The sequence below is a fragment of the Daldinia loculata genome, assembly GCF_022478755.1.
Source record: "Daldinia loculata strain CBS 113971 unplaced genomic scaffold F4817scaffold_18, whole genome shotgun sequence".
Taxonomy (NCBI): Eukaryota; Fungi; Ascomycota; class Sordariomycetes; order Xylariales; family Hypoxylaceae; genus Daldinia; species Daldinia loculata.
Genome location: NW_026054872.1, coordinates 493,859 through 517,946, shown reverse-complemented (window position 1 = coordinate 517,946; position 24,088 = coordinate 493,859). Strand labels below are relative to the sequence as shown.

The following is a 24,088-nucleotide window of genomic DNA, read 5'->3' as shown; positions in this document are numbered from 1 at the left end:
TTTTGAGTGACGGTGATGCCGGAAGTTTCAACCCAACACAAGCTGAAGGCAGATTGGGGGCAATAGAACATTCTTACATTACTCTAACATCGATACTAATAGTCCTCTAGTCATATGCAAAATTTGACTTAGCCGCTATAGCACTTAGTAGCAAGCACCATTGAAGACATAGGTAAGGCTGAAATTTCTCGGTATGATTCAGCCCTAAATGAGTATATTTATAAATATCTAGGATATTCAATTAATCTCTTAATAAATACTTAAATACTCCTTCTAGAAAGTCAGTCGTTTTTCTTGTATCTACTCATCAAGCTTAGACACATGTAGAAAACTATATATTTGAAAGCACCCACGCATTGAGTATGGATCATTACTACAACAGTCACCTCTACGACATCTCCCAACTGGACCCCGTGCCGGAGAGCTATAACCTTGACGAAAACGACGTCGACATTTTTGAATCTACTGTACAAGAGCCCCTGGTTCTGGAATTCGACCACCCATTGGCACGAGTAGTTGATGAGCTTAAGCTATCCGCCCTAAATGAGTTCTATCTTGAGAGTTGGTATAGCAATGATCTGCACGAAGGAATTATAAGCTAATCGGTTCTAGAGAGTCGGTCTGAGACGTTCCCCCAGAGGAACTTAGGCGTGGAGCAGAGAGCCGGTAACTTTCAAGGCTCCATCCTGGGAGACGCCCAATTCCCCTTGAAACGTCAGTTTGCATGTCCATTCTACCGATGGGATCCAGTAAAGCACATGTCATGTTTCACGAGATTGAGCCTCCGAGGTATTACAGGTGTCAAACAGCACCTTTGGAACACTCATAGGCTACCGCCTTATTGCCCAATGTGCGGGAAAACTTTCCCCACGGTGACTCGTTGCGATAGTCATATTCGACACCGAAAGTGTGGCCCACGGGAGTCGCCGACACCTGAAGGCATAACCATACAGCAGGTTCAACAGCTGGTTCAACCTACTGACGCTCGGAACCCTGAAGAGCTGCAATGGCTATATATCTGGACAATCGTTTTCCCCGGAGCAGACTTGCCAGCCGTAACTTATCCTTCGGGCGCCATAGAGTCTGCAGTTTGCCAATTTCGAGATTACTGGGCGTACAACGGGGAAAAGCTTGTGTCTGACTTTCTCGAAGCGAAGGGCTTCCACAATTACAATCTACAAGACGAGGACCACAGTTTCGCAGCACTGTACACCACCGTCCTCTACCAAGCAACTGACTACCTAGTTGAGAGTATATCGCACAAAAATTCCAACGAAACCATCGGAGGGTTAAGCAGGTCTTAACACAACCAACTCCCTAAGATTTACTATGTCGGGATCGACATTAGACTGTACAATACAACCCGTGCTTTGGGAAGAGCGGCATACTCGGATCGGCATCACTTGGTTTTGATTTTTCGCCCCTTAGATTTCTTTATCTTACATCAGGTGTTCTAGCCTTCTAGAAAGGCAAGTAAGAAAAAAAAAATGCATTCAACTATTTTAGAGTGGTAACGGGCTATACGAAAACGGCGCATTGGATTTTACAAGGACGCGATCGGTCGCAGTTAACTAACCTAGCATTTTACACTGGTAGCCCAAGCTTGGTTTTCTACACTCACCTCACTTTTGTACATTAGAAACTCGTTATACTCCGTTATTTCATCAGCTTTAAGATAGACCTGTTATAGATGTTTTAACAGATTAATGTATATGATCTATATCGAGTAATTAAATATAAATATAAGATTACTGATAATGAATTTGGTGTATGTGAACAGAATGCTATTTTATAAGTTGGGCTTATATACTACATTATATCTCTGACTTTCCTCTTTACCTATATTGTAAAGGAAACCTAGACTATTTATTTTGAAAGCGAGTTGTTAATATAAATAATAATCGACGGTACTATTTGATCACGTAACGCCGCTATATTGCCTCTATGTTGCCGCTATGTTGCCGCTTTATTATCGAAATATCTCAGATGGCACATCGCTTAACCGTGGAGTCAGGACTATTGGACGAAGTTAGTCATATAAGATACAATTCCACTTCGAATACGCCCTAGCCGATAAAACTCCCTAAGGATTTCCCACGCGATGGTCTTCAGGAAGTAGAACTATGTAAATCCATTAGCCCTCATAACCCTACAGGATGCCCGCGCAACAAGTGCCGTATGTAAGCTATTTAGGCACGCTTACACCCTTGTAGACACCGCATCTACGAGCCGTAAATAAGCTGATAAAAATATTATAGGAACAGCCCTTGTAAGCCTTGATAAAGTTTAGATTAAAGCAGAGATACAAGCTTAATATATCACTAGACGGCTATCGTATAAGAACTGCGTCCAAGACTGAAGGGGGTATTGTCTCTAGCAAGGGTAGAGCGATAGTAGTCTTCATAAAGGATAGTTTAATGTATAAAAGGGTGTTTCCAACTAATGTAGATAGCTGATGGTACAACAATCTCTATAGTTCGGAAGCTTCCTCACAACACTAAGGCAAAAGTAGGGCGAGCGCCGCTAAACCTCGCAATGCACAACCTACCTCTGTCTCGTGCATACCACTACAAAAATATAGCATTCGATAAATATTATGTGGATATTTCACAGTTCCTACCTTAGGAATCTAACATGGTATTATAAGACCCTAGTTTAGATACAAGTGATAGGAGACAAAGTCTCGTCTTGTCTTTGAGAGGAAGATGAACGTAGCCTTAACGTACAATGATTCTTTAAGGGGAATATGTTAGATTGCTAATTACATGAACTTCACGTAGGTAAATTTAATAAGAAAATATGTTTCTTGACAAGATACTGCTAGTGTTAATAAAATACGGGCTAAAAGAGTGTTTGCAGTCTCTTATCCTAGGTTCCCCTGAATATGTTGATTAATCGGTTCAGCACAAGCAAGGTACGTTTCGGCGCCCGTCATGCAGGATGTAATATCCCTTCAAAAATGACCGCCTGATAAGTTGTTGAAGTTATTGTATCCCGTTCATATCCCAATTTGTTATCATCGGTAAATTATCAATCACATGACATAATTTGACGAGAGACTGGCAATTTAAGGCCTTGATTTATCAGTGAAAAATGAGTGTACCAGGTCTAGACTTAGTGTAGCCCCGAAACAGGTTGACGAGAAGACCCTACGTCGAAGCAAAATGCTGAAATCGTCCATCCAAGGTGATTATTACTGTTCAATTTACTTCGAAACCATGCCTGCTAACTTTCCCCAAGTTCCAATAACCCAATGTAAAAGCGAAACGAATCAAGAATGAAAAAGATCGGACATAGGGGTTACCAACAGTCCAATTGGCCCTCAGAGGTCCTCCCCGACGCGGGGTCCGCTTCCACCAACCCAATCTTCTCGCTCATAATATCGGAAGATAAGTTCGTAATCGTCAAAATCGTGGACGATACGGTCGATGCGCCTGTATCCTGGGATCTTCTCCATGCGCTTGCTACGACCGATCCCGGTTGGGATTTCATCACTGTCGTACATATGGACCGCCTTGGCCTCGAAAAGGGTGACGCTGAATCGTCCAGGCTTGAAGATACGAACCACATGGTCAACAATCTCCGAGGTTTCACGTCCGTTCTGACCACCTGGAACATTCGTTTCGAAAGAAGCAAATGAGCAGATAGGCTCGGGTGTCACATGCACAGTGAAATAATGAGTGGACTTAGCATTCTCATCAATTTCCTGATTCTGAGGGGCTGGGATAATGCCATTGGCTGAGAAACCGCACGGGGTAAAGAGATAGGCATCGATACGGGCGTCCGGATATTTAGAAGTGGGATATACGTCCGAAAGGCCACAAGCGTCCGAAACCACTGTCCCAAGCGCATGGCCTTCTGTGGTCAGGCACTCAGCGTCCGCTTGCTCAGAGAGCGGGGTATGTGTATCATGCAGATCAGAGTCGCTTCCGTTGCTGAACACGTCGACCGTGTCGTCGAACACGCTCTCGGTCGTGCTTGTAGTCTTAAGCGTAGCGGTACTGCCAGATAGGTCTCCAAAGCTGTCAATAGCCATCTGTCGTGCTTCCTGAACCTGTTCAGAGAGCCTAGTGCTCGCGACCGCACTCGCGTGCTCTAGGTAGAATTTCTTCGCGTTCTCTGGATCAAGGTCCGTCATCAAAATCTCGAGTGTTTCGTCGTTGCCCTCCAAGCCACCATTGAAGGCGGAAGTCAGGCCAGTGGGAATCCTGAACGTGCTGGTAGGACTCGCAGCTACCTTTTCACCGTCCGGCGTACGAGGTGGCGTCAAGCTCATCGATGGCGAGGTGATATATAAGTACCAATGATCACCATTCATTTTCCCAACCATATAAGCGCTTCCTCCCTCAAACATGTCATCGAGATACTTAACTTCCTGCTTCCAGCTGCGATGGGGTCCCTGTTGCTTGTGAGGGAATAGGAAGTTCTTTCGCGAATAGAATACTCGATAAGGCGTAGCGGCAGCATGGATGTCGCTCATTGAGGTAGCATTATGGAAAGGGAATCCAGCATGTTCAGCAGCGATTCGAAGGAGCCTGTGGAGGCCAAGAAGAAGAGTGGTGGTTCCGCACGTCTTAAGAATAAGTTTGTGGGGAAACACGAACATGCTGGACTCGGAGAGCAGATAGGCGTCCATGTGCTCCGCTTCAAGAACCGAGAGGATCTTGCAATTAACCATGTCGAGCATTCCAACCCAGATCTCGCTAGCGACCGACTTCAACCCATTCTCCTTGACTCCAGGTGGGAGAGATTTCGGGTTAGGGGCAAACCAAACCTCGAGCAATTTTTCCGGGCCTAAACACTATTAGCATTCATCTACTAACGCATCCGAAACATCTTACCTTCAAAGGCATTGGTAGAGTCTATATCTGCAGCAACATCGTGATTGATTGTCAAATGGGGCGTGCCCTCAGATGGCGAAAATGTATAGTTGGTGGGGATCTCGAGATTGATCATATCCGTACAGGTACCCTAGAGGCGAGCAGCCGAGACGATTTAAAGGAGCCGGCTTGTCGTTCTGATATCGGGATGTGTGCTGCAGGTGAGGTACTGTAGCGACCGCGGAGCACTGACTGCCGCCCAAACGAACCTTGCGGTGTTCGTTTGAGAGAGTAGGCCCACAGGTTAATGAGAAACTGTGAATGCTGGCGGAGCCAGCTACAATGGCAAGTATTTTCTTAACGTCTCACGAAGAGGACGTTAGGGTGGTCGAGCTCGGAGGGGGAGAAAGAAGACCTTTGACCAAGGAATGGTGACGCCTTGTCTAGAGCCTCGTTCTGACAGAAACCGATACCTGTGGGGGAGTATCGGACCTAGCAGACGAGGGTATCTGCAAATACCGTAAAAATAGAAGACCGGACGACAAATAAAGTTGGCGAGTTCTAGTCGAATGCTTTCGAAGCTAGTGTTATCTGGGTCTGTAGGAGAGACAGACGATTAACTAGAGCTCATACGAATCTACTCTTGGAATTATTAGGGAATCATACTTTGCAGGCTTAGATAGGAAGCGGAGTAAATCTGCTGGGCTCATGGAAAACCAGGCCGTATATCAGAAATGTAGTGTTCTCTCTCGAGGCAGGCTATGGGCGTCGAGTACTACGTTGTTAAAGTATGAAGAGTCTCGATTTTCTTTGACATTGACTATTATCGCCAAGTCCTGCAACGGAATATCTCCAATTTATTGTGTCGTGTGTCGTGTGACGCCGGCGGCGATCCGAGCGCGAGTGTCGACAAGTCGTAGGCAACAAAAAAGCAACTTGATAGTTATAACCAAATGTTTGGTTCTACCTCTTCGATAGAGGGAACCGGATGGCGGTATTTGAAGTACGCTTTTAGCAATTAGGAGCTGAGAACAATCAGGGAGTAAAAAAAGGAATTGTTTATGTTTTTAAGTAGGACAGATGAATTGTCTATCTCGACAAATCCAAATTCGGGGGGGTAAAGAGAAAGTTTAAGTGCGAACCTTAGGTTTTGGAATCTATCGGTGAAAGAGATTTTTAAGGTACCTTGAAAATGTACTGCAGCTAAGGGCATGTGCAAGGTACCTCTTAGCTCCGATTCTAGAAAAATAGAAAATTTCAAAGTTCAGAAGCGAAAAGTTAGTTCAACGTTGTGGGCGGCAAGGACGGCCATGTGTACATGTGGTACCAGCTGTAGGGTAAATAATGTACCTGATTTTGCAACGATTGGGTAGGTGTGAGGTCACCACCATGCCCAAAGTGGAGAACCACTGCAGTGCGGTGAGGATACTTTTGTAGCCTACTAAACGCCTACTGGACGGACCGGGATGGGGGCCATCTAACGAGATGTACATAGGGAGGGCCAGTGGAGAGGCACAGTTAGGGTATGTACCTACAGTTAGGTAGGTATGTATGGATTGTACTACCTATCATGCAAATCTGTCAAATATCAAGATGCGAAAAAAAGAAAAAGCATCGAATTGTCAAATCGATTCCTGTCTTTATTTCGTGCCTATGAGTGCGAACGTAGCATTGCGCATTGCCACCACAACCATTTATTTCCTGGTTGCTAACTTAAATTTTGTTACACACGAACAAAAGAACTAGGATCGTAACTCTGCATAAATGACTCTTAGCAAAATGGTCACAGTCCGAGGAAAGTTTCCACAGCCGCGGGATTTGGAGAATGCAGGTCACTTGAATAAAAAAAATTCTTTTTCTAGATAGCCCTATCGCTAACAATGATGATGAAATGGATGTCACGCCCCTGACCGGCCTGCGAGATATAGATCGTTATAGGTCGGCATTTAATCACAGCGTCGCAGAAACTTGCTTCTCCACAAGCATGTGGCATATGATTGCGATAGTCGAAGCCGCAGAATTTAGTTGTAGCGATAGCTGCCCAACCACAAAAAAAAACAGACCGTTGGCTTCTGCAGGCCTAGGTATGTATCAGATCTTAATATATAGGTATGCTCCCTTTGGTCATATCGATGTAAGATTCTAGGTAGATGAGAGAACTTAGGCTGATAACAATATGTCCGACATCATCCGATGGCTGTGACGATATCTTGCGTGATCTTTTTGAAGATAGGCTCAAGGGAACACTCCAGGTATTTCTCTGCAAGTAGGCCGGATTCTCTCGTCTCTGCAGCCGATGTGTCTGTATGCCCATTTTGATGTGTCTCAGAGAAGTCTTGCCCGTCGATAACGGTGCCTTTAGGATATCGTGGTCGTCGTCCCGTTTCGATTAACATAACAAACTGAGGGTCTATAGGGACACCTCCTAAAAAGCGCACATTGAAGTCGTCTGCCATGATTTGGCCTCCTCCTTTTCCAAAAATGTTTGTGCATTCTGCGCAGTTTGGGCACACGAACCCGACCATATTTTCAATAACGCCAATGACCGATATGCCTGTCTTTGCGCAGAAATTTAACTCCTTTCTGACGTCCGCCGTAGCAACTGCTTGGGGTGTAGTCACCACTACCGCACCGGCGACCTGACCAGGTGATGCATCTTTCAGCAGTGTTTCGGCAAGTGATATATGCTCATCAGACGTCCCTGGGGGTGTATCGATGAGTAGGAAATCAAGTTCTCCCCACAATACATCTGAGAGGAACTGTCGGACCATGGCGGTTTTCTTGGGACCTCGCCATACAACTGCGTCGCCTCTTCCATGCAATAAGAAGCCAAGGCTCATGCATCTCAGTTCGCCTATACCGGTCTCGGGGTTCGCAGGATGCACGGCCACGGGAAGCCAACCTCCCGGCGCTTGGGTAACTTTCGCATCTTCGATATTAAACATGCGCGGCATCGAAGGCCCAGTAAGATCGACATCAAGGACTCCGACAGAATACCCAGAGAGCGAAAGGGATAATGCAAGCTGGGTGGTCACAGACGATTTCCCTACGCCTCCCTTGCCAGAGAGGACCTGTGAATTTATACATTAGAGCGTATCATTTAGCATGAGGGTTTTTGATACGAGATGTACATACTAGGAGAATATGCTTAACTTTTGCGAGTGACATTGCTAGAACTAGGAATGGGTAGACCTAAAGAAGCAGCATTAAATAACAAATTAAAGGTAAGTTCCAGAGATGAGAAAGCATTTTAAGGTGGTTGAAAGGGCTTCATTCTACATATTCATTTCTTCATACAAATATGTAAGGATGTACCTACCTACCTACCTCCTAAAAGTTAGAAGATTTGGCCTCTGCCGGCATCGCATTTATCAGCAGGAGGTACAAACGTTAAGTAACAATTTCATAAAGCCATACATACCTACACCAACTTCACACTGCCCCGCCATCAACCCCACCACGACTGGAAATGACGAAATAGGTACATAGCTTAAAATAGATTACCTATGTTTTAACCTTAGTTAAGCCACAGTGGCTATAGTGTAGGTAGTAATGTGGCTAATCGGTATCTTAGGTACGTACATTCCTTCAATTCCCAGCTGTTCCGAGCCAAGAATATGTAATTAATCCCCCTTGATCCCCGTTCATGTGCAAAACCGACCCCTAAATCTGTCTCGCATTTTCTTATTAGTGGTCGAGAAGGCGTCGACAATCACGCTCGAGTAAGCGCAGCACGAATAATCTTGGCAACTTATTTCGCAACCAACTTTTTACGTGGAGTAGACAAAAACATGCCTCATTGCACAGTTTGTGCTCTCCGGCTTCATTGTTGCATCCGCATGTAAGCTGTAAGTATAGCTTTGGCTTCGTTACCGAAAGTCGCCGCATTCGCAGCCAACAATGACCATCGCCTTGAGCGATCATGGACGATCCCTGGGGCTCGCCTTGGGCACTACCAGAAACGACAGCTAAGAATGACCATCCGACACCATCACCTCCGAAAAATCTACTTAGTCCACCCCCAAGAGCTTTCTTTGGTAGCGCATCGAACTTCCAAAGCCAATCTCCATGGGCAACTGAAGATGGACTCGGAGATTGGACCGGTACGGAGCAGACCGATGTTGCAGCAAACGCGGTAGATTGGGGAGTATGGGCAGAGCCATCTTCGCTGATTTCCCAGCCAAGTTCGAGGCCAGACGAATTTGGGAAAAGGAGTTCGGTTGCATTACCGAGCAGCGCCGCGACATCTCCAGGGCTAAGACCACTCCCGCGATCTCGAACTTCTTCCGTATACCGTCATCACTCGCCAGATCCATGGGCAACCGAATTATCGCTACACGATAGGAAGGACGACTCTTCAACGCCTGTGAACGCACTAGGGATCAGCAGCGTAGATTCTCAGCATGAGTTGAACAACCCCTGCATGCTAGAAGTACCAAAGCAAGATACCGCAGATATCCAAGAAACAAGGGAGGATAATACTAGATTGAAGGAGGAGGGTGAACAGACTCCAGCTGGTGGATTGCAAGTATGGGAACTACCATCACCGTCGTCAGACATCCCAAAACGTCAAGATTCGGGATTTGATTCAGCGCCTAAAATCGACATTCAGGATGCTCTCTCCAGACCACCATCTACAATCTCGCTCAATAGCTCTAATGGGTTGGACCATCAGGACTCTCCGATCACGTCTATAGACGAAGATACTAGGTCACGCCTTCAGAATAGTTCTAGGAAGGCTTCAGGCAAGGTCCAGGATCTTGTGGGAATGTATGATGGTCTAGCAACGATTCCTACAGAAGAACCATCTGCATCAACACGACTTGAACCACCAAGTGGAGAGAGTCGAAGGAGGTCGAGATCACCAAGTCAGATCAGAAGCACAGGCGAAGACACTGATTTTGGCGACTTTGAAGACGTGCGGAGTGAGGATATCGAACCAGCTTTCGATTCAAACACTCCACTGGCTGCTCCCAAAAGATTATATACGCCCACACCTCGGTCCGAAGACACCTCTACCGAGGACCACATCAGTGAGCCCTTGGGGCACAATACCGCATCAGCAGCAACTGTCTCCGTACCGGTTCAGCAGCTTATTGACAAATTCGGCCCTATACAGTTTGATATTGACTTTCAATTAGTTGATAAGCTCTTCCCCGACCTTGCCCAGGGTTTAAAGGAGGATGGGAATGCAAGAGAGAGCAGCGATGTGCCAGATCAAATCATTAGGGATAGTTTCACGACAATTTCAGAGCGTAAAACTTGGTACCGTCTCTCCCGTTATGGGTCAATGCGTAAGCATGACTCAGGAGATGATGATAACTACCATAGAGTAGAATGGCCGACATCCCGTCTGCACGGCGATGTTATAAAAATCATTAGAAGATGGATGGAAGAGGATTCGATATCTGGACGGGTCACACTTGGGGCTGGTATACGGACGAGTGTCTTTAACTGGGGTTCTTCTGCGGCCCCTGTCGACCTAGGTAAAGTATTTGCCCGCAAGGTGTCTACCACGCACTTGCGAAATGCTTCACTCCCGGCAGTAAATCACAGCTTGGAACAGCCGGCGCATTCAGCGAGTTCTCATCCTAAAATGATATCAATAAAAAGTCCGATCAAACCCCCCGATATGACTCCCAAATCTCGACCAGCTTCCATTCCCAGTTTCAACTGGAGCTCGGATACTCAGTCATCCCCTATTACGCATTCAATCGCCAGCAACGATGACGGTGGCGACCACGTAAGCTCCACACACCGGACCATATCAGCGACCGCTGTGGCTGAGACTACAATTCACACAGTGATTCAAGCACCAGTACAGCTATGCCAAGGCGAGGCTAGTGGGGAGAATGAAGAAGATGACTGGGGCGAAATGGTGTCGTCGCCTCGGGTAGAATCTCAGCATGGCTCCACTCTCATGATACAGTCAATGAGCAACACGAATAGCGCTCCCTTGACTTCAGCTAGCAGTGCTGCCAACACACCTACGATCGACGCAGAGAGCGTATCAATGGCCCAAAGTAGCAGTTCAATGTCTAAACCCTCTATTTCGATACCCAAGAGTACCCCGCCTCCAGCACAAATTCCTAATCAGCCGGCATCCTTGACCGTGAAAACATCAAAAATAGACCCATGGCGTAACGCAGATTTCTCTACGCTCGAAGGTGTTTCCACACAGACACCAAAATCGTCGAGACAAGATACGTGGCCTCCCGCAGATTTCCCTATTTCCGAATCGCCGGCGTTGGGATCAACACCAGCTTCGATGCATTCTCCAGTTTCGAAGTCAAGGCTTAGTTTAGATTCCCACGACAGGAGTACCGTTCAGGCGAGTATGAATGAAGTCAAAAAGCCTAGAGCCCCTTTGAAAGCTGTGCTTGGTCCGATTGAGAACAAGACAGACAAGCGAGACCAGGAGAACGTTATTAAGAGTATTGTACAAAACCTACCGGATCTATCATATATGCTGCGTTAGCTCGTTACTGGACGAGTTTATTTGTGCTTGGGTATTACACGGAGTTAGCAATAGCGGTAGCTGATGATTCAGTTGTGGGATAGTTTATCGGGTCGTTTCGAAACCTCGATGCTTGGAGTAAACAAAACGGTGGTCATTTCTTGGGTATGAAATGAAGCATTACTTTAGGCGTTTAAGGATCCTGTGATTTATGATATTATATTTATGTACCTACACCACAAGAGCTTTAACATTCCAGAGCAGTCAACCGACCAATGAGAATAAACTTACAATACTTCATATGTACTTATCTCTTCCCCCATATAGCCACCAAGTCCCTAGGATTCTTCGACCTCGGATAATTAATTAAGGCGCAGTGTCGAGTTACTGGTGGAATTTGAGACTGGAAGTGTTGCATAAGCCACCGTTTCTTGAGGCTCAATGCAACCGTTTTACCGGTCTAGCTGACCCCCTTGTTTTACAGGGGCAGGGGCTTTTAGCGCTGCTTATTTAATTTTCTTAACGCGGTTTTGGCACGACGCTTCTAGAACCCGGCCAATAAGCCTGCACCTGGAATGTACCATCAGCCCATCACAATTGCAACTTTTAGACTTCCGTAACAGTCCCGCCCGACATAGAGTTTACGACGTTGCACTTCCCCTTTATGGACGCGACCTACCTAATCCGTGATTCTTCAACTCCAAACATGTTTAAAGGCAAGTACTAATGACAAGCTGGGACAGCTAGGGGTAGGTACATGTGGTTTCCTAGCTACATAAGGTAGGTAAGTGTATACCTATATAAGTGTTTCTATAGTTAAGCTCAAAAAAAAGATCAAGGCCAACATGCTTCATTCTTCACCATCACCGCCGCCACTGCAAGCGTACTTGGGTTTTTCTTCATTCCACAACATGGCCTGGATTAGCCATTCGCAGTCTTTTCCTGCCTCTTGGATTTTCTTCACATGAATATATTATATTATATCTATGCATTTAGGTTGTTTCTCGTTTGTTATGATTTTTCTTCTGTAGAAGTTATGATATTCAAATACGGTTGGGTATCTTGCCTCTTCATCACTCATTACCATTCAACCTTAGAATATAATAGTCGGCTGGCCCTATTGATATCTAAACGACAATCCCATGGCGCTCAAGAACAAAGATGAAGAGCAAGCTTCCTCTTTCAGCGACAACCATGCAGAATTAATCTACAAGTCTCTTGAGCAGTATAACCAGGACCAGAAACAGAAAAAGCGGCCTTCATTTGTTCTCGCCGCTCTTATATTCCTCTTCATCTCGTCTGCGGGAGGGCTTTCCCTTGCGATAGTACTTATGTTGCAGCCGACCGAGGTTAAATTTACATGTATATCGCGAGACCTGGTATTATTCGCGTCCGCGATAGCTCTACTATATATATGCCTTCATATCAGAGGGGCCAGGAAGAATTACAAGAGAATAGGACCCGGACCGCCCCAAATCTACGGACATTATCTTCATGCCAGCGCACTTGTTATTGCAAGGCTTGCTATTGCCATATGGATAGCTGCTTTAGTCGCAACGGCCGTCATGGTCGCAAAGCCAGTCCCTTCAGACGGTCTTGCTAGAACAGCACCTTACTTAAACTTGGTAATATGTATCATAGCAATGTAAGGGCTCACTCATAGATTCTCTAATGATATAGCTAATACGAAATGCAGACCGTCGTCTTTTATTATATCGGCCAGCATTGAAAGCAATCCAACCCCTTTCGCAACAAAGGGTGTATCCAAAGACTCATTTTTGAACGGTCGTGTCAGCCAGTGTTTTAGTGATCTAACGGATCTCAGTGTTTCTCGCAGGGCTTCGTTACAGAGAAAGGAGAGCAATAGTGCTTCTATAGCCACAGTGCCTTCAGAAGAGATCTTCCAACTCGGCAATTCTAATGCGATCAGAACTGCTAGAAAAATTGCAAGCCCACTCACTATAAGGACTGAAGACATACCTAACGATAGGGCGGAGCTTGAGCTTATGGCAAATTCTCCCATTAGGACAACTTATACCGCCCGAACGGGCTTAGGTAACATGCCTTTATCGTCGGCTCCACGCGTGCTGAAGGTTCCAACAAAACTTTCAAAAACTCCTCCTCAGCCAGTATACCATCCTGGCGCATGGCGAACCGAATGGAACGACGTTGCTAAACAGGCCGAAGTACCAAGAACAACCAAGACATCTATAGATACTTCCAGCGCGAATCGCTCTGCTTACTCTTCCACGCCCGATCGTTCATCCCATTCACGCTCGCTGTCGAAAAGTTCCCGCGAGACTAGTAAAGGGCATCATGTAACACCGAGCACTAGTATCGCAAGCAGTGCAAATCGCTCCCGATTATCAACAGTTAGATACGCCTCACAGCCAGAAGTTGCTATCCGACAAGCAATTAGGGTCATCAAGAACCCCAACTACTCACCTGCTATGAGAGCTGCTACCGATAAGGACCAAGACGTAATCAAACCACCAGAGCCGGCTGTGGTGTCGAGAAGTGCGCAAACAGCGCACGACGATGCTAAGCGGCCGACATTGGAACGTAAACCATCGAACTTTTCCCGTCCTTTGCCGCCGTCGAGGGATTCAGAAGCAGACTCGGCCATTGAGATGAAGATACCAGGAACATTCACGACATAAAATATTACTAATGTATATTGTAAAATATTAGAGATACCAATATCCACTGCACGAAGCAATGTACTTCCGAATATAATTGAATAAAACAATTTAGTTCGTTACTATCTTGAGACATTGGAGTATTAATGAAACAAAAACTAAAATCATCATGTCTTATTATTTTTAAAAAGCATAAACTGAATTGAAGGGGTTGGCTGCTTTCCTATATACCCAGACTTGGTTTTACAAAGGCTATCTTGTTATTCCGCCGAATTGCAACATATCTAAGGGGCTGGTTATGAGCAGCAGTCATGCGTAATTCATTTAGAAGCTAGAGAGAGGTACAATATGCACCTTACTACGAAGGGCCTTTTTGTCTCAGCCATGTCTTTTGAGTAAAACCTTGAGGCTATTAAATCAGATACATCCTCTCGGAACCAACTCATGTCTCACCGGTTCATATCCCTAGATGTTGTCGAGAAAGGGTTTAATTAGCGGTACGGCGGATCCCTACCTAGGTACGTATGCATACGATTAAGGATATGTCAAAGTGAGCCGCAATTCTTAGACTTAAATGATTAGAATATTCTAGATACCGCCTCCTAAATGCCTTCTTGCCAGGCTTCTATATCTAAGATCAGTGACGTACGCGTATCCACGATAGAGTTAGGCTACCTAACGTTACTTCCCGCTTTACAATTATATTATCTTGCCTAGAAACCCTTAACATAGGTATTGTCATTAGGTTTATTGCAAAGCTTAGTCTGACAACCCACAAAAAGACACCTTTAACAAGTAATAGCAGCATGAATATTTCCAACATAAGCACAAAAGCGGTTATATCGTCTTTGATACGCTGCCTAAACCGGTGCGAGTGGGATTAAAGCATATTGCGGCTCCGATGCTAATTGGTGGATCAACAGGAGCCCGACCAGAGTTCCTCAAGCGGTCAATGCTCGCGTAACAGAGAGACTACAACTCCTGTCATACTTATTGAACCTTGTAGTTTGTCTACGTTGATAACATTACCATGTCCTCTGTGCTCGACGGTAGTAACAAAACCATGGCAGTGGAGGAATTCTTGGACTATAGTGAGCTCAACTAGGTCTTGAGATGGCTGCAGGAGCATCGTATGTCAGGCAATTTATCACAAGAGTCGGTAGCTAGAATCGAACTAGATCCGGAATATCTATGACTACTAAATCGATAATTTCTTATCAGGCAGCCTGAGGAGCAGCTGAACATGATCTGCTCCAACTTCTGAGATCCAAGCCCCCTCGTACGCCCTGGAAAGGCTTACGGAACGGATCGATCTCGTTCTCATGCTCGGGTGCTGCGGCATACCTAATACGGGCTGATTAGTATAACTCATCGGTCACAGGATACCATAGATTCCATCTTGTTCTCGGCCCCGATGTCAGATCGGAATGATTCTGGAGAGTTATTGGTAGTTGAACTATTCCATGTCTAATTATATGAGATCGTACTGTCCTTGGCGTACAGTTGATATACGATTGTGCTAATGAGATATCTCCAAGGGTCGGGAAAGGACTAAGAAAAACGAATTGCTCACCACTCTAAACCAACAGCCAATAGTTGCTGCAAACTGTACGGCGCTTTTTCCCGTTCAGCATGACATGTGGTAGAAAGGGATTGGTTTATGATTTTCTTATCCCATATTTCTAGTTGTGGTTATTATGAAGTGCTACAAATCTTTTGCTGGTCACTTACCTCCTGACTTGGGACAACCGTTGCTGCGTGTGATACAAGTTCAATAATAATTAGGCACAAATGTCACACAGTGGCGGTATACAAACAGTGGTGACTTGAAAATTTTCTTTCTATACACCACTTTATAGGGCTAGGTAGGGGTGGGTCTGAGAGATACAAACTATATGTTGACAAACACATACTACCTACATCAGCGAACTATTAGGTAAAGTTGGAATGATTATTGTTATCTACATCGTATGTCTAAACGAAATTTAGCACCGGCTTTGTAAGTCTATTCTTCTAGGCCAAGTAAAACCGAACCGAAGACTTGTGTAGGCAAAACTTATATCGAGGTAGATTCGTTTAGAAAGCAGTTATATAGTGCCTTCCTCGAAAGGCTAAATAGTCTCGGCAGTCATGTCATAGCTTAGTAGTTACCGATAGAGTGGTACATACAATAAGGATTTAGGGCTGTTCTGCCTCCAGGCTGTGGGTGTTAGTACCTATTGAAACTTAGTATGGATGGGCTAATAATTACATTTCCTAAGATATAAATAGACAATCTACACATTATGTTACTCTTAAGAGGCCTAGCCTAAGTTGCTCTCGTTCCTTATTGATCAGAACCAGGACAATATCGACCCTTTAACTCGGCTTCCTTTCTGGGTTACACCCCCACGACGACAAGGGAAGAACCTCTTAGTTGCCATTCTATGGCCGCAATGGGACGCGACTCTAGGCCAACTTCTAGACCCGCGTGTTTGATATAGAGCAAGTTCCGGAATGTCCGCGCCTTATTAGAGGCACTTAGAATGGTTACTGCCGAGTGGCTAGATGGGTTGGACGTGAATATCGTAGAAGCCCGACCTAAGGCTATGGTCAGGAGAGGACTCGGGTTCTCTCTCGTCAACTGAGGATAGCTTGCCCCATCTGACGGTCCCTCCGTGTGAGAGGAGGGAGGGAGCTACCAACTTAATAAGCTCCCTACGGCGAATGGAAAAACCGACTCAAGGGCTCCCCTTAAGTGTAGATCAACCAATTGCGGAGACATGGCTGCCATTTTTAACAGTCCACAGGCGCGTCCTTGTGACCTCGTTGCGGACCTCTCTGGGTCCGAGGGACGACCAAGTTCGGTCAAATACCCTTGAATGACTGGCTGAAGGGGAGGAATGGACTTAGCCCAAAACCCACAAGGCATTCTCCAGGGCTGATATCATCCACTACAGAGCCCCGTCCTCTGATAGGTTAAAGGACGGCCATGCTATATGCGACCTGTCGTCTTTTGGTTCTCAATGCACTACAATCGATGCCATGCGTATATGCTCTATTGGTTATCTATCTTGTTCGTGGTGGCGGCATCAAGAAAAGCAAGCATGTCAGACAGCGGCATTTCCCCAAAGAGGATTGCCTCCAGTGAGATAGATAGATCATCATACTCCTGTCAAAGTCTAACTTGACCTCAGTCTAGAACTTGTCACTAGCCCTATAGTTGATCGACATTTACAATGGATAATTGGGTTGGATAACGCTTGTTCACCCATCTACTTGATTTACTCGGCATTCAATAGTAGTCGACATAATTTATGCACGTAAGTCGCTGACACTCAACCGGATGAGCGCCCCGAGCGACGTCGTTGGGGAATTGGGACAAGACTTTTTCTGGCCTGCGGTTCTGTCCTGGCGAAGTGCGTTAAGGACAAACGCCTTGTCTTAGAATTAGGTACTTACTGGCAAATGGTTCCTGACATTCCCGCCCGGCGCGATGACGATTGACGATGGAAGATGGAGCGGAGGGGAAAGCCCAGTGCTTTATGGACGCGAAAAGCGCGGACCCCTGCATCGGGTTTGCGCGTGGGAACATTTCAAGTCCCACAACAAGGCGCGATCTCTTGGTGCTTCTTGTGGCTCGTTCGGTTAACCCTCCTTTTAGAAACCAATCTTGGCTAGAATTTAAACGCGACTATTGGTTCTTTTTAGTCGCACAGTTGCAGATTCAAATCACTTCCGGGTAGTGGTAGGTATGATAGGTAGGATAGGTAGGGATAGGTAGGATATGTAGGGTAAGGTAGTGTTCTAGGTGAGACGGTCTCGAGTGAATCTAACAAATCAGAGATTGAAGCTTAGGGATTCGCATAAGAGAATGAGAGACATCACTTCGAATTCCCTGCATTAATTGGCCCCGATCCAGTTAAATCAAGTTCAGCCCTTGCACCGATCCACCTCAAAACCTGCATGTAATATGGTACCTAAAACCCCTTAGAGCTGCCCCCCCCTTTCTTCTGATTGGATATGTTTCCCCATTTCTCCCATTTACACCAACACCACGCGTTCAAACACGAAGAAGGGGAAAAAAAACTTGCCCTTAGGTACCTACCTACTCACCCTACTTGACCCTATTCACCCTATTCTATTACTCACCCTACCTAACTCACATCCTACAGCCGATGCAGCCTACCAAACCTACCAAACCTATCAAGCTTGCCTGAAACATTTCAGTGCCAGCATCAATCATCAATCACTTCTTCCCTCTCTCCCCCATATCTTAATTTCCTTGCATATCTTCCTACGCACACCTGCAGCCATCCCATCCTTCTCCGTCCATTCAGCGTCCTCTGATCCCGTTATTCACTTTCCTCCTTTCGACTAGCAGACGGCGCTTCCTCACTCCAGCTTGGTTTTAATAATTTTAAGCTGCATTATCCAAGACATCGATCTCCGCGTCCATCGTTCTCCATTTCTGGCCTCCCCCGTCGCGACCTACACCCCAAGCTACCTTGTCCCCGGACGCCGTCTGAGATGCAATAAGACTTGTCAATTCCCACCTACGCAGTCCCTCGCCCACTTTTCCTTCTACCTCCCCCCTCCCATACCGGTACAACAAAGTTTGGTTTGCTGCTGCGCCGAGTTTGACGATATCAATTGTTCACGACAAAATAATAAACAAACAATCGTGGCAGTCGACTTTTTCCCTTGTTTTGGGTATCAATCATTGTCGTGAACCTTGCCTTTAGTTGTTATTACAACTTATTGGTAATTGCGATCAATCTCCGTAGTGCCAATCTTGGTTGACTTGGATTGAATCGATTTTAGGACCGACATTTTGTGGTTCGATTGGACATCTGGATCCCTTCAACCCCTTCACCATTCAAGTCCACGTCACAGCTTACAACAATGGCTACCATAACTCGTCAACCCTTTGCGCCTCTTGACGGAGCGCGCTTGCAGACATTGACAAGCCTAAAGAACAGACAGAATGGTAAGTCCAGGGGGAGATTTGTGATATCCACAGAACCTTGAATACTTCCAATTGTATCGTGTCTTGTCTTTTTTGTCCAATGCAAATCAACACCATCTTGCTCACGAAACTGTTTTTAAATATGAACCAAGAACCCTTGCAATGCATTTTGAATTTTTGAAGGATTGCATACTAAACTTCGTTCATAGCTCTCTCAAACGCGTCGTCTCCGAAGCGAAAAGCATCAGACAGCTTAGATACGGACGATTTCGAGAACGTGGACCCGGTGCTCTACTCTAAGAGATCAAAAGGCTCGGATAACGTCTTTGCCCCTAAGGATTCTTTCGTCAAGCCGTCATTAATTCTCACGAAATCGGCTAGCGCCAACGATGTCTCTATTCTCAGTCCGCCTAAGGCAGCCGCTCCGCGCGCACGGTCCTTACTCAACCCCAAGTCGCCTGTTTCGAAACTGAACATCAGCTCGGCTAGATCCACACCCCTTTCGGCTCCCGCTGGTCGATCTCCAACCCGTGGCAAGAGGTCCGGTATTCTCTCTTCTCGCCAGCGCACAAAGGCGTTCTCTCGAGTGAACCCGCCCAGCTTTAGTTCCTCGAGCGCATCTTCCGCACCGTTCTCACTAGATGCAGCTCTCAAGGGTACAATCCCCAGCTACGCCGGCCGCAAAGCCCATTCTGCGGCAAAGTCTTCATCTAGTTCCCTTGGCCTCGACAGCCTAGAGGAGGGAGATATCAAGCAATCGTGGTTCTTCGATATCCACGAAGACACTCCGGAGCAGGAAATGACCAACCTACTACAGCACAGCACATGTGTACTAGACATCAGCTCGGACGAAGAAAGCGAGACCCGGCGTCAACGAGAACGTGCCGAGGGTAAGGAAAATGTACCTCCGGCAGATGACGTCTCTCAGACCTCGCGACCGCGGGCTGCTAGACATGCTGCAGAGGACGAGATGGTGTTTGAGAAAGAAAGGAATCCTCTCGGCGAGATGAATGTTCGCGAGTACTACTCGGAGGGATGCGATGAGAATACCATCGTCATCATACCGGGTGATGACGAAGAAGTTGGCGAACCCCAACAGCAGACACGGTACAGGCCTGACGTCACCCCCGCGCTTAACTCAGGCGAATCAGATGCCCCTCAACTTAGCGCTGAAGACGGCGCACATTCAGTAGACCGGTTGATGGGGAAAGCAGATGAGCCCGCCCCTGGCGCCGCTGTGCTCGAGCCGATGGAAGGAACAGGCGAGAGCTTCGAGGTATGGGAAAGCGGAAGCGCGAAGGATGAAGCAGAGGCAACCATAGTGGAGGCGACAGAGTGCTAATGAAGAATGGATGATAATATTACGGATTATGGATGTACGTGTTTCGGAGTTGTTTTGGACTGATGGGTTTTTTCCAGTCCCCTAATACCTAGATTATGTAGCCTACGGGAGGTAGCAATGGCGTCACGGGGCATTTCTTCAAAGGTTATGGGCTACGGCTGGGTTCTATGGCAAGGTGCGGACTGGGCCGGTTGGTACTCTGCTTTTCACTGTTTTTTTTGTACGAATTCTTGTACATACGGCTTGTGTTTTTTTTCAGAGTCTACTTTTGCAATGGGGCGCCTATCAATACACGCTCTGCAACGCTGTCTGCTGTCTGCTGTCTGGAAATACTATGTGAATGCGGTGAAGAGCACTGGCATGAGCTCGTATTCGCGACTTAGGTGTTATTTTTCTCGTACGAAAGCCGTGTTAGAAGGCCCAGGGGATTGATGTATTTCGCTTCATACCCGTCTACTCGGTCGGGCTATTTGTGTTAGCTGCGCGCTTAAGCAGTATAACCAGGTGCATTTTGTAGGTGCATTCTGTGCGACATCCTTCACTAGTGTCGTCTCCAAACGCCTTAAGGGAACAGCGAACGGTCCAAGAATTATGTAACCATAAAGTGGCTCCACTCAGACGCGCTCAGGCTAGAATCGCGGTAACCCGCTGCATTGCATTTTAGTCGCTGTATTTCGTATTTTAGTAGCATTTTGGCCACAATCCTCTTCATGTCATTCGACATCATATCATCATGCATTAGCGCTTTAAAGAGGCCTTAGTCGTCAACCCGTTTCGATAAATCTGAGTATACCTGACATCCAATTATTATTCGGATAAAACACACTGCTCATACAAGTTCATACAATTACATACGCGAATACAATTAATTCTCTAATTCTTACTTATCAACCACTAACTGGTATCAAGTTCGTCGTGTCTTGAAACTAGCTTCATTAGCGTTGCGCGTCTCACTTACCAAGCTATCCATTGAGTGGGCCAATGGCTTCAATAAATGACCTCGCGACAGCCGCGACGATAGCGTCATCGGCCGTGGCGTTACAGTCTTCACCTACGCGGGAGGTTACTCAACCTGCAACGCCCCCAGCAGCGCCGCGGTCACCCCCTTCCTCAAGACCTGCAACAGCGGGTGCTCAGACTACTTCGCCCCTGACGGAGAAGTTCAAGCCAGTGAACGCGAATGAGGACGGGGACTCGATAACCGTGGCGACAGGCGCTCCGCCCGTGTTAGCGCCGCCTCAAATATCTCCTCAGAATCCTTCGCAAGCACAGATCCCGGCCCCGGCTCCGTCCGCCGCCGAGGTTGAGCCTGTAGAAGCTGCGGGGGATGATAGTATTGAAGACAAAGATGCCGTTAAGCATTCTATAGGGGACGACATGGATGGCATCGAGAAGGTAGTAGCACCGCCGTCGAAACCAGTGCGCGGCGCTTTCGTTGTGTTCGAGGGAATGGACCGTGCGGGGAAGACGACGCAGGCAAAATTACTGCAGCAGAGGTGTATTGAGAGCGGACGGGAGGTGCGGTTTATGCGATTTCCTGGTAAGTGGGATACTTTGTTATGCTGCTGACGTGAAGTATTGTATTCGTTGCTAATGGTGCCGATATAGATAGGACAACGCCTATCGGTAAGATGATCGACTCGTATCTTAAGGGCGAGACGGAGATTGAAGATCACGTTATTCACCTGTTGTTTAGTGCTAATCGATGGGAAGCTGTGTAAGTTTCCTTTTCTCACGCTAAATTCTCACACTATTCTATTACTTGGTATGGTGTATCTTGTATCTAACTCCCCTTTCTTATAGCAAGAAAATCAAGGCAGAGTTGGAGGCTGGTCATACTATAATCTGCGACCGCTTTTACCATAGCGGTATTGTATACAGCGCTGCTAAAAATATCAAGAGCCTATCACTATCCTGGGCCAAGGCGCCCGAGGTCGGCTTGCCTAGACCAGACATGGTCCTTTTCCTAGATCTGGAGGAAGAAGTCGCGCGCGAACGTGGCGGTTGGGGTGGTGAAGTCTACGAGAAAGGTGAGATGCAGCGGCGCGTCAGAGATCTGTTCTGGGGCCTTAGTATGGGAGATCTCGGTAGCGCTGTGGGAAACAGCGGAAACAGTAAGGTTCCGAGAAGAGGTGACGCGGAGAGGCTCGGGAATGGAACAAGTAGAGGTGGAGATGGTAACGGCGAGGAGGGCGAGTTCAGGCAGGAGGAAGAGGATATTCAAATCGTGGACGCGGATCTTGATGTCGAGAGTCTCTCTGAGAGGGTATGGGAACTCGTACTGCTGAGACTAGAAGCAGTGGAACGAGGCGAGATTGGAAGAACCGTACGGATCGTACGGTAAAACTACCTATATTCGACGTATTCGACTGGTGTAGTGACGACATTACGTAATACGATATAAATAAAGCCTCTAAACTAAACCGATTTATATTAGCAATACAGGAAGTCTCCGTCTATTAATGATAAGTACCACCGTCAAATATCTGGAGATAATATCAGAAATATTAGCAGATCTTCTCACCAGGTCTCGTGGTCTAGTTGGTCATGTAAGTCAACCCCTCCGCTTAACTACCTCCTAAGTGGATCTACACAAAGGAGAGGGAAAAAATAAGAAACTAATATCCACTCTATAGGGCATCTGTCTAACAACGTTATTAGTTGTGGACACAGAAGGTCCCCAGTTCGAACCTGGGCGAGATCATGCTTTTTATTTTTTGGTCTCAGTGCGGCGATGGTTAGTGCATCCTGTATTTGCTCTTAGTGGTAGGTCTATTGTCACCGTTGAAGAGTCCCTCCGGCCCATCCATGGCTCATGTTTTTCTTCTTAGTAGAGACGATAGTTGGCTAGTTCAGTGTCGTCCTGCCTCTAGTTTTCATGGTTAGAGGAGCAGGTGCTAGGAAAAAATGAATTTACCGACCTAAGGTAGATGCTTCAGAGCTGAAAAAGAAATATGATATTATAACATACCTACCTTATAGCGTGACATTGAATTTGTGGAAATTGAAATCAACCCTTTGTATTTAGCCATGAAGTTTCTAGATTTGACATTGTCTTTCTCCTTTTCGCCCCTTTCGTACGCGGCTCATACTCTCCATAGTGTTGGAAGACCCGTCCTTCTTAAGTCTCCGAAAACTTCCCGACAGTCATTCCGTGGATCGACATAATCCCCCCGAGCCCGTACGGAGGGTCCCGTCGTACTAAGGCCCATTGGAGAAGCATCTTTACCTAGGTTCTCAGATCTTGGCATGTAGTCGCAGTGGTTATCAAGTCCCCTCGTCTTCGAATAAATCAGTAATGCCAAGCCATATCCAATATCCAATTCTTGATTCTTAACCACCTAGGTACGCTATAAATACCTACATTGGACACTCAGTTAGTAGTTCCGATCTGGACGTCAGATCAGTACTCGCTGACAAATTGTCCTGAACAGATGCAACCCCGAAGACTATGTCGTAGTGCAAATCCGTAGTCCCAGGACACTAGAAAAAGTCTAGATAAACGTCAAGGGCTAAGCCTAGAACCGAATTTTAAATCTAAATATCTAGTAAAACTTAGCCGCTGGTGTTAAGCTCATACCCGAGGGAGTTCGGCTGACGGTAGAGTTCATTGGGTTGTCTACTAACGTGGCTAAAGGACGTTGATTGAGTAAATATCTTCCAGTCAAGATGTAACGGAGAAATAACTTTAACTATCCTCCTCTCTGTAATAGCTTCCGCAGTACCTATGTAGGTAGTTATTGACGAAATATTATTCAATCATTGCCTATCACATTTATCACGAAGCAATGTGAACATAAAAAGTATAGAAACAGCTTCAATGTTCTGCAAGAAACGCCAACCTTGGACTATGGGGCCAGTGACTACATACTGAAAGCATCC

At 46.3% G+C, this 24,088-nt stretch overlaps 8 protein-coding genes across 8 annotated transcripts; 6 read left to right on the top strand and 2 right to left on the bottom strand.

Moving 5' to 3' along the window:
• Positions 1 to 243: 243 nt before the first annotated feature.
• F4817DRAFT_72551 (uncharacterized protein) lies at positions 244 to 1,506 on the top strand. The gene is made up of 2 exons (XM_049307822.1): positions 244 to 561; positions 613 to 1,506. The coding sequence occupies exons 1-2, from the start codon at positions 363 to 365 to the stop codon at positions 1,302 to 1,304; spliced, it is 891 nt and encodes a 296-aa protein (XP_049160125.1). The 5' UTR covers positions 244 to 362; the 3' UTR covers positions 1,305 to 1,506.
• Positions 1,507 to 2,660: 1,154 nt separating this feature from the next.
• F4817DRAFT_334808 (S-adenosylmethionine decarboxylase) lies at positions 2,661 to 5,509 on the bottom strand. Its single transcript, XM_049302948.1, has 2 exons — positions 4,842 to 5,509; positions 2,661 to 4,794 (listed from the first exon to the last, which is right to left on the bottom strand). The coding sequence occupies exons 1-2, from the start codon at positions 4,954 to 4,956 to the stop codon at positions 3,323 to 3,325; spliced, it is 1,587 nt and encodes a 528-aa protein (XP_049160124.1). The 5' UTR covers positions 4,957 to 5,509; the 3' UTR covers positions 2,661 to 3,322.
• Positions 5,510 to 6,439: 930 nt separating this feature from the next.
• F4817DRAFT_334805 (P-loop containing nucleoside triphosphate hydrolase protein) lies at positions 6,440 to 8,232 on the bottom strand. The gene is made up of 2 exons (XM_049302947.1): positions 7,956 to 8,232; positions 6,440 to 7,891 (listed from the first exon to the last, which is right to left on the bottom strand). Exons 1-2 carry the CDS (start codon positions 7,986 to 7,988, stop codon positions 7,007 to 7,009), a joined length of 918 nt encoding a protein of 305 aa, XP_049160123.1. The 5' UTR covers positions 7,989 to 8,232; the 3' UTR covers positions 6,440 to 7,006.
• A 212-nt stretch (positions 8,233 to 8,444) lies between these two features.
• On the top strand, positions 8,445 to 11,666 carry F4817DRAFT_334803 (uncharacterized protein). The gene has a single exon (XM_049302946.1). It carries the CDS (start codon positions 8,743 to 8,745, stop codon positions 11,296 to 11,298), a length of 2,556 nt encoding a protein of 851 aa, XP_049160122.1. The 5' UTR covers positions 8,445 to 8,742; the 3' UTR covers positions 11,299 to 11,666.
• A 753-nt stretch (positions 11,667 to 12,419) lies between these two features.
• F4817DRAFT_315000 (uncharacterized protein) lies at positions 12,420 to 13,937 on the top strand (the record flags this gene model as incomplete). The annotated part of the gene is made up of 2 exons (XM_049300477.1): positions 12,420 to 12,922; positions 12,974 to 13,937. 2 exons carry the CDS (start codon positions 12,420 to 12,422, stop codon positions 13,935 to 13,937), a joined length of 1,467 nt encoding a protein of 488 aa, XP_049160121.1.
• Positions 13,938 to 18,221: 4,284 nt separating this feature from the next.
• F4817DRAFT_72441 (uncharacterized protein) lies at positions 18,222 to 20,429 on the top strand. The gene is made up of 3 exons (XM_049307821.1): positions 18,222 to 18,885; positions 19,074 to 20,240; positions 20,308 to 20,429. Exons 1-2 carry the CDS (start codon positions 18,801 to 18,803, stop codon positions 20,204 to 20,206), a joined length of 1,218 nt encoding a protein of 405 aa, XP_049160120.1. The 5' UTR covers positions 18,222 to 18,800; the 3' UTR covers positions 20,207 to 20,240; positions 20,308 to 20,429.
• On the top strand, positions 20,291 to 20,673 carry F4817DRAFT_72437 (uncharacterized protein). Its single transcript, XM_049307820.1, has one exon. It carries the CDS (start codon positions 20,374 to 20,376, stop codon positions 20,587 to 20,589), a length of 216 nt encoding a protein of 71 aa, XP_049160119.1. The 5' UTR covers positions 20,291 to 20,373; the 3' UTR covers positions 20,590 to 20,673.
• Positions 20,674 to 20,829: 156 nt separating this feature from the next.
• F4817DRAFT_334793 (thymidylate kinase-domain-containing protein) lies at positions 20,830 to 22,665 on the top strand. Its single transcript, XM_049302945.1, has 3 exons — positions 20,830 to 21,746; positions 21,815 to 21,923; positions 22,010 to 22,665. Exons 1-3 carry the CDS (start codon positions 21,188 to 21,190, stop codon positions 22,548 to 22,550), a joined length of 1,209 nt encoding a protein of 402 aa, XP_049160118.1. The 5' UTR covers positions 20,830 to 21,187; the 3' UTR covers positions 22,551 to 22,665.
• The last annotated feature ends 1,423 nt before the right edge of the window (positions 22,666 to 24,088 follow it).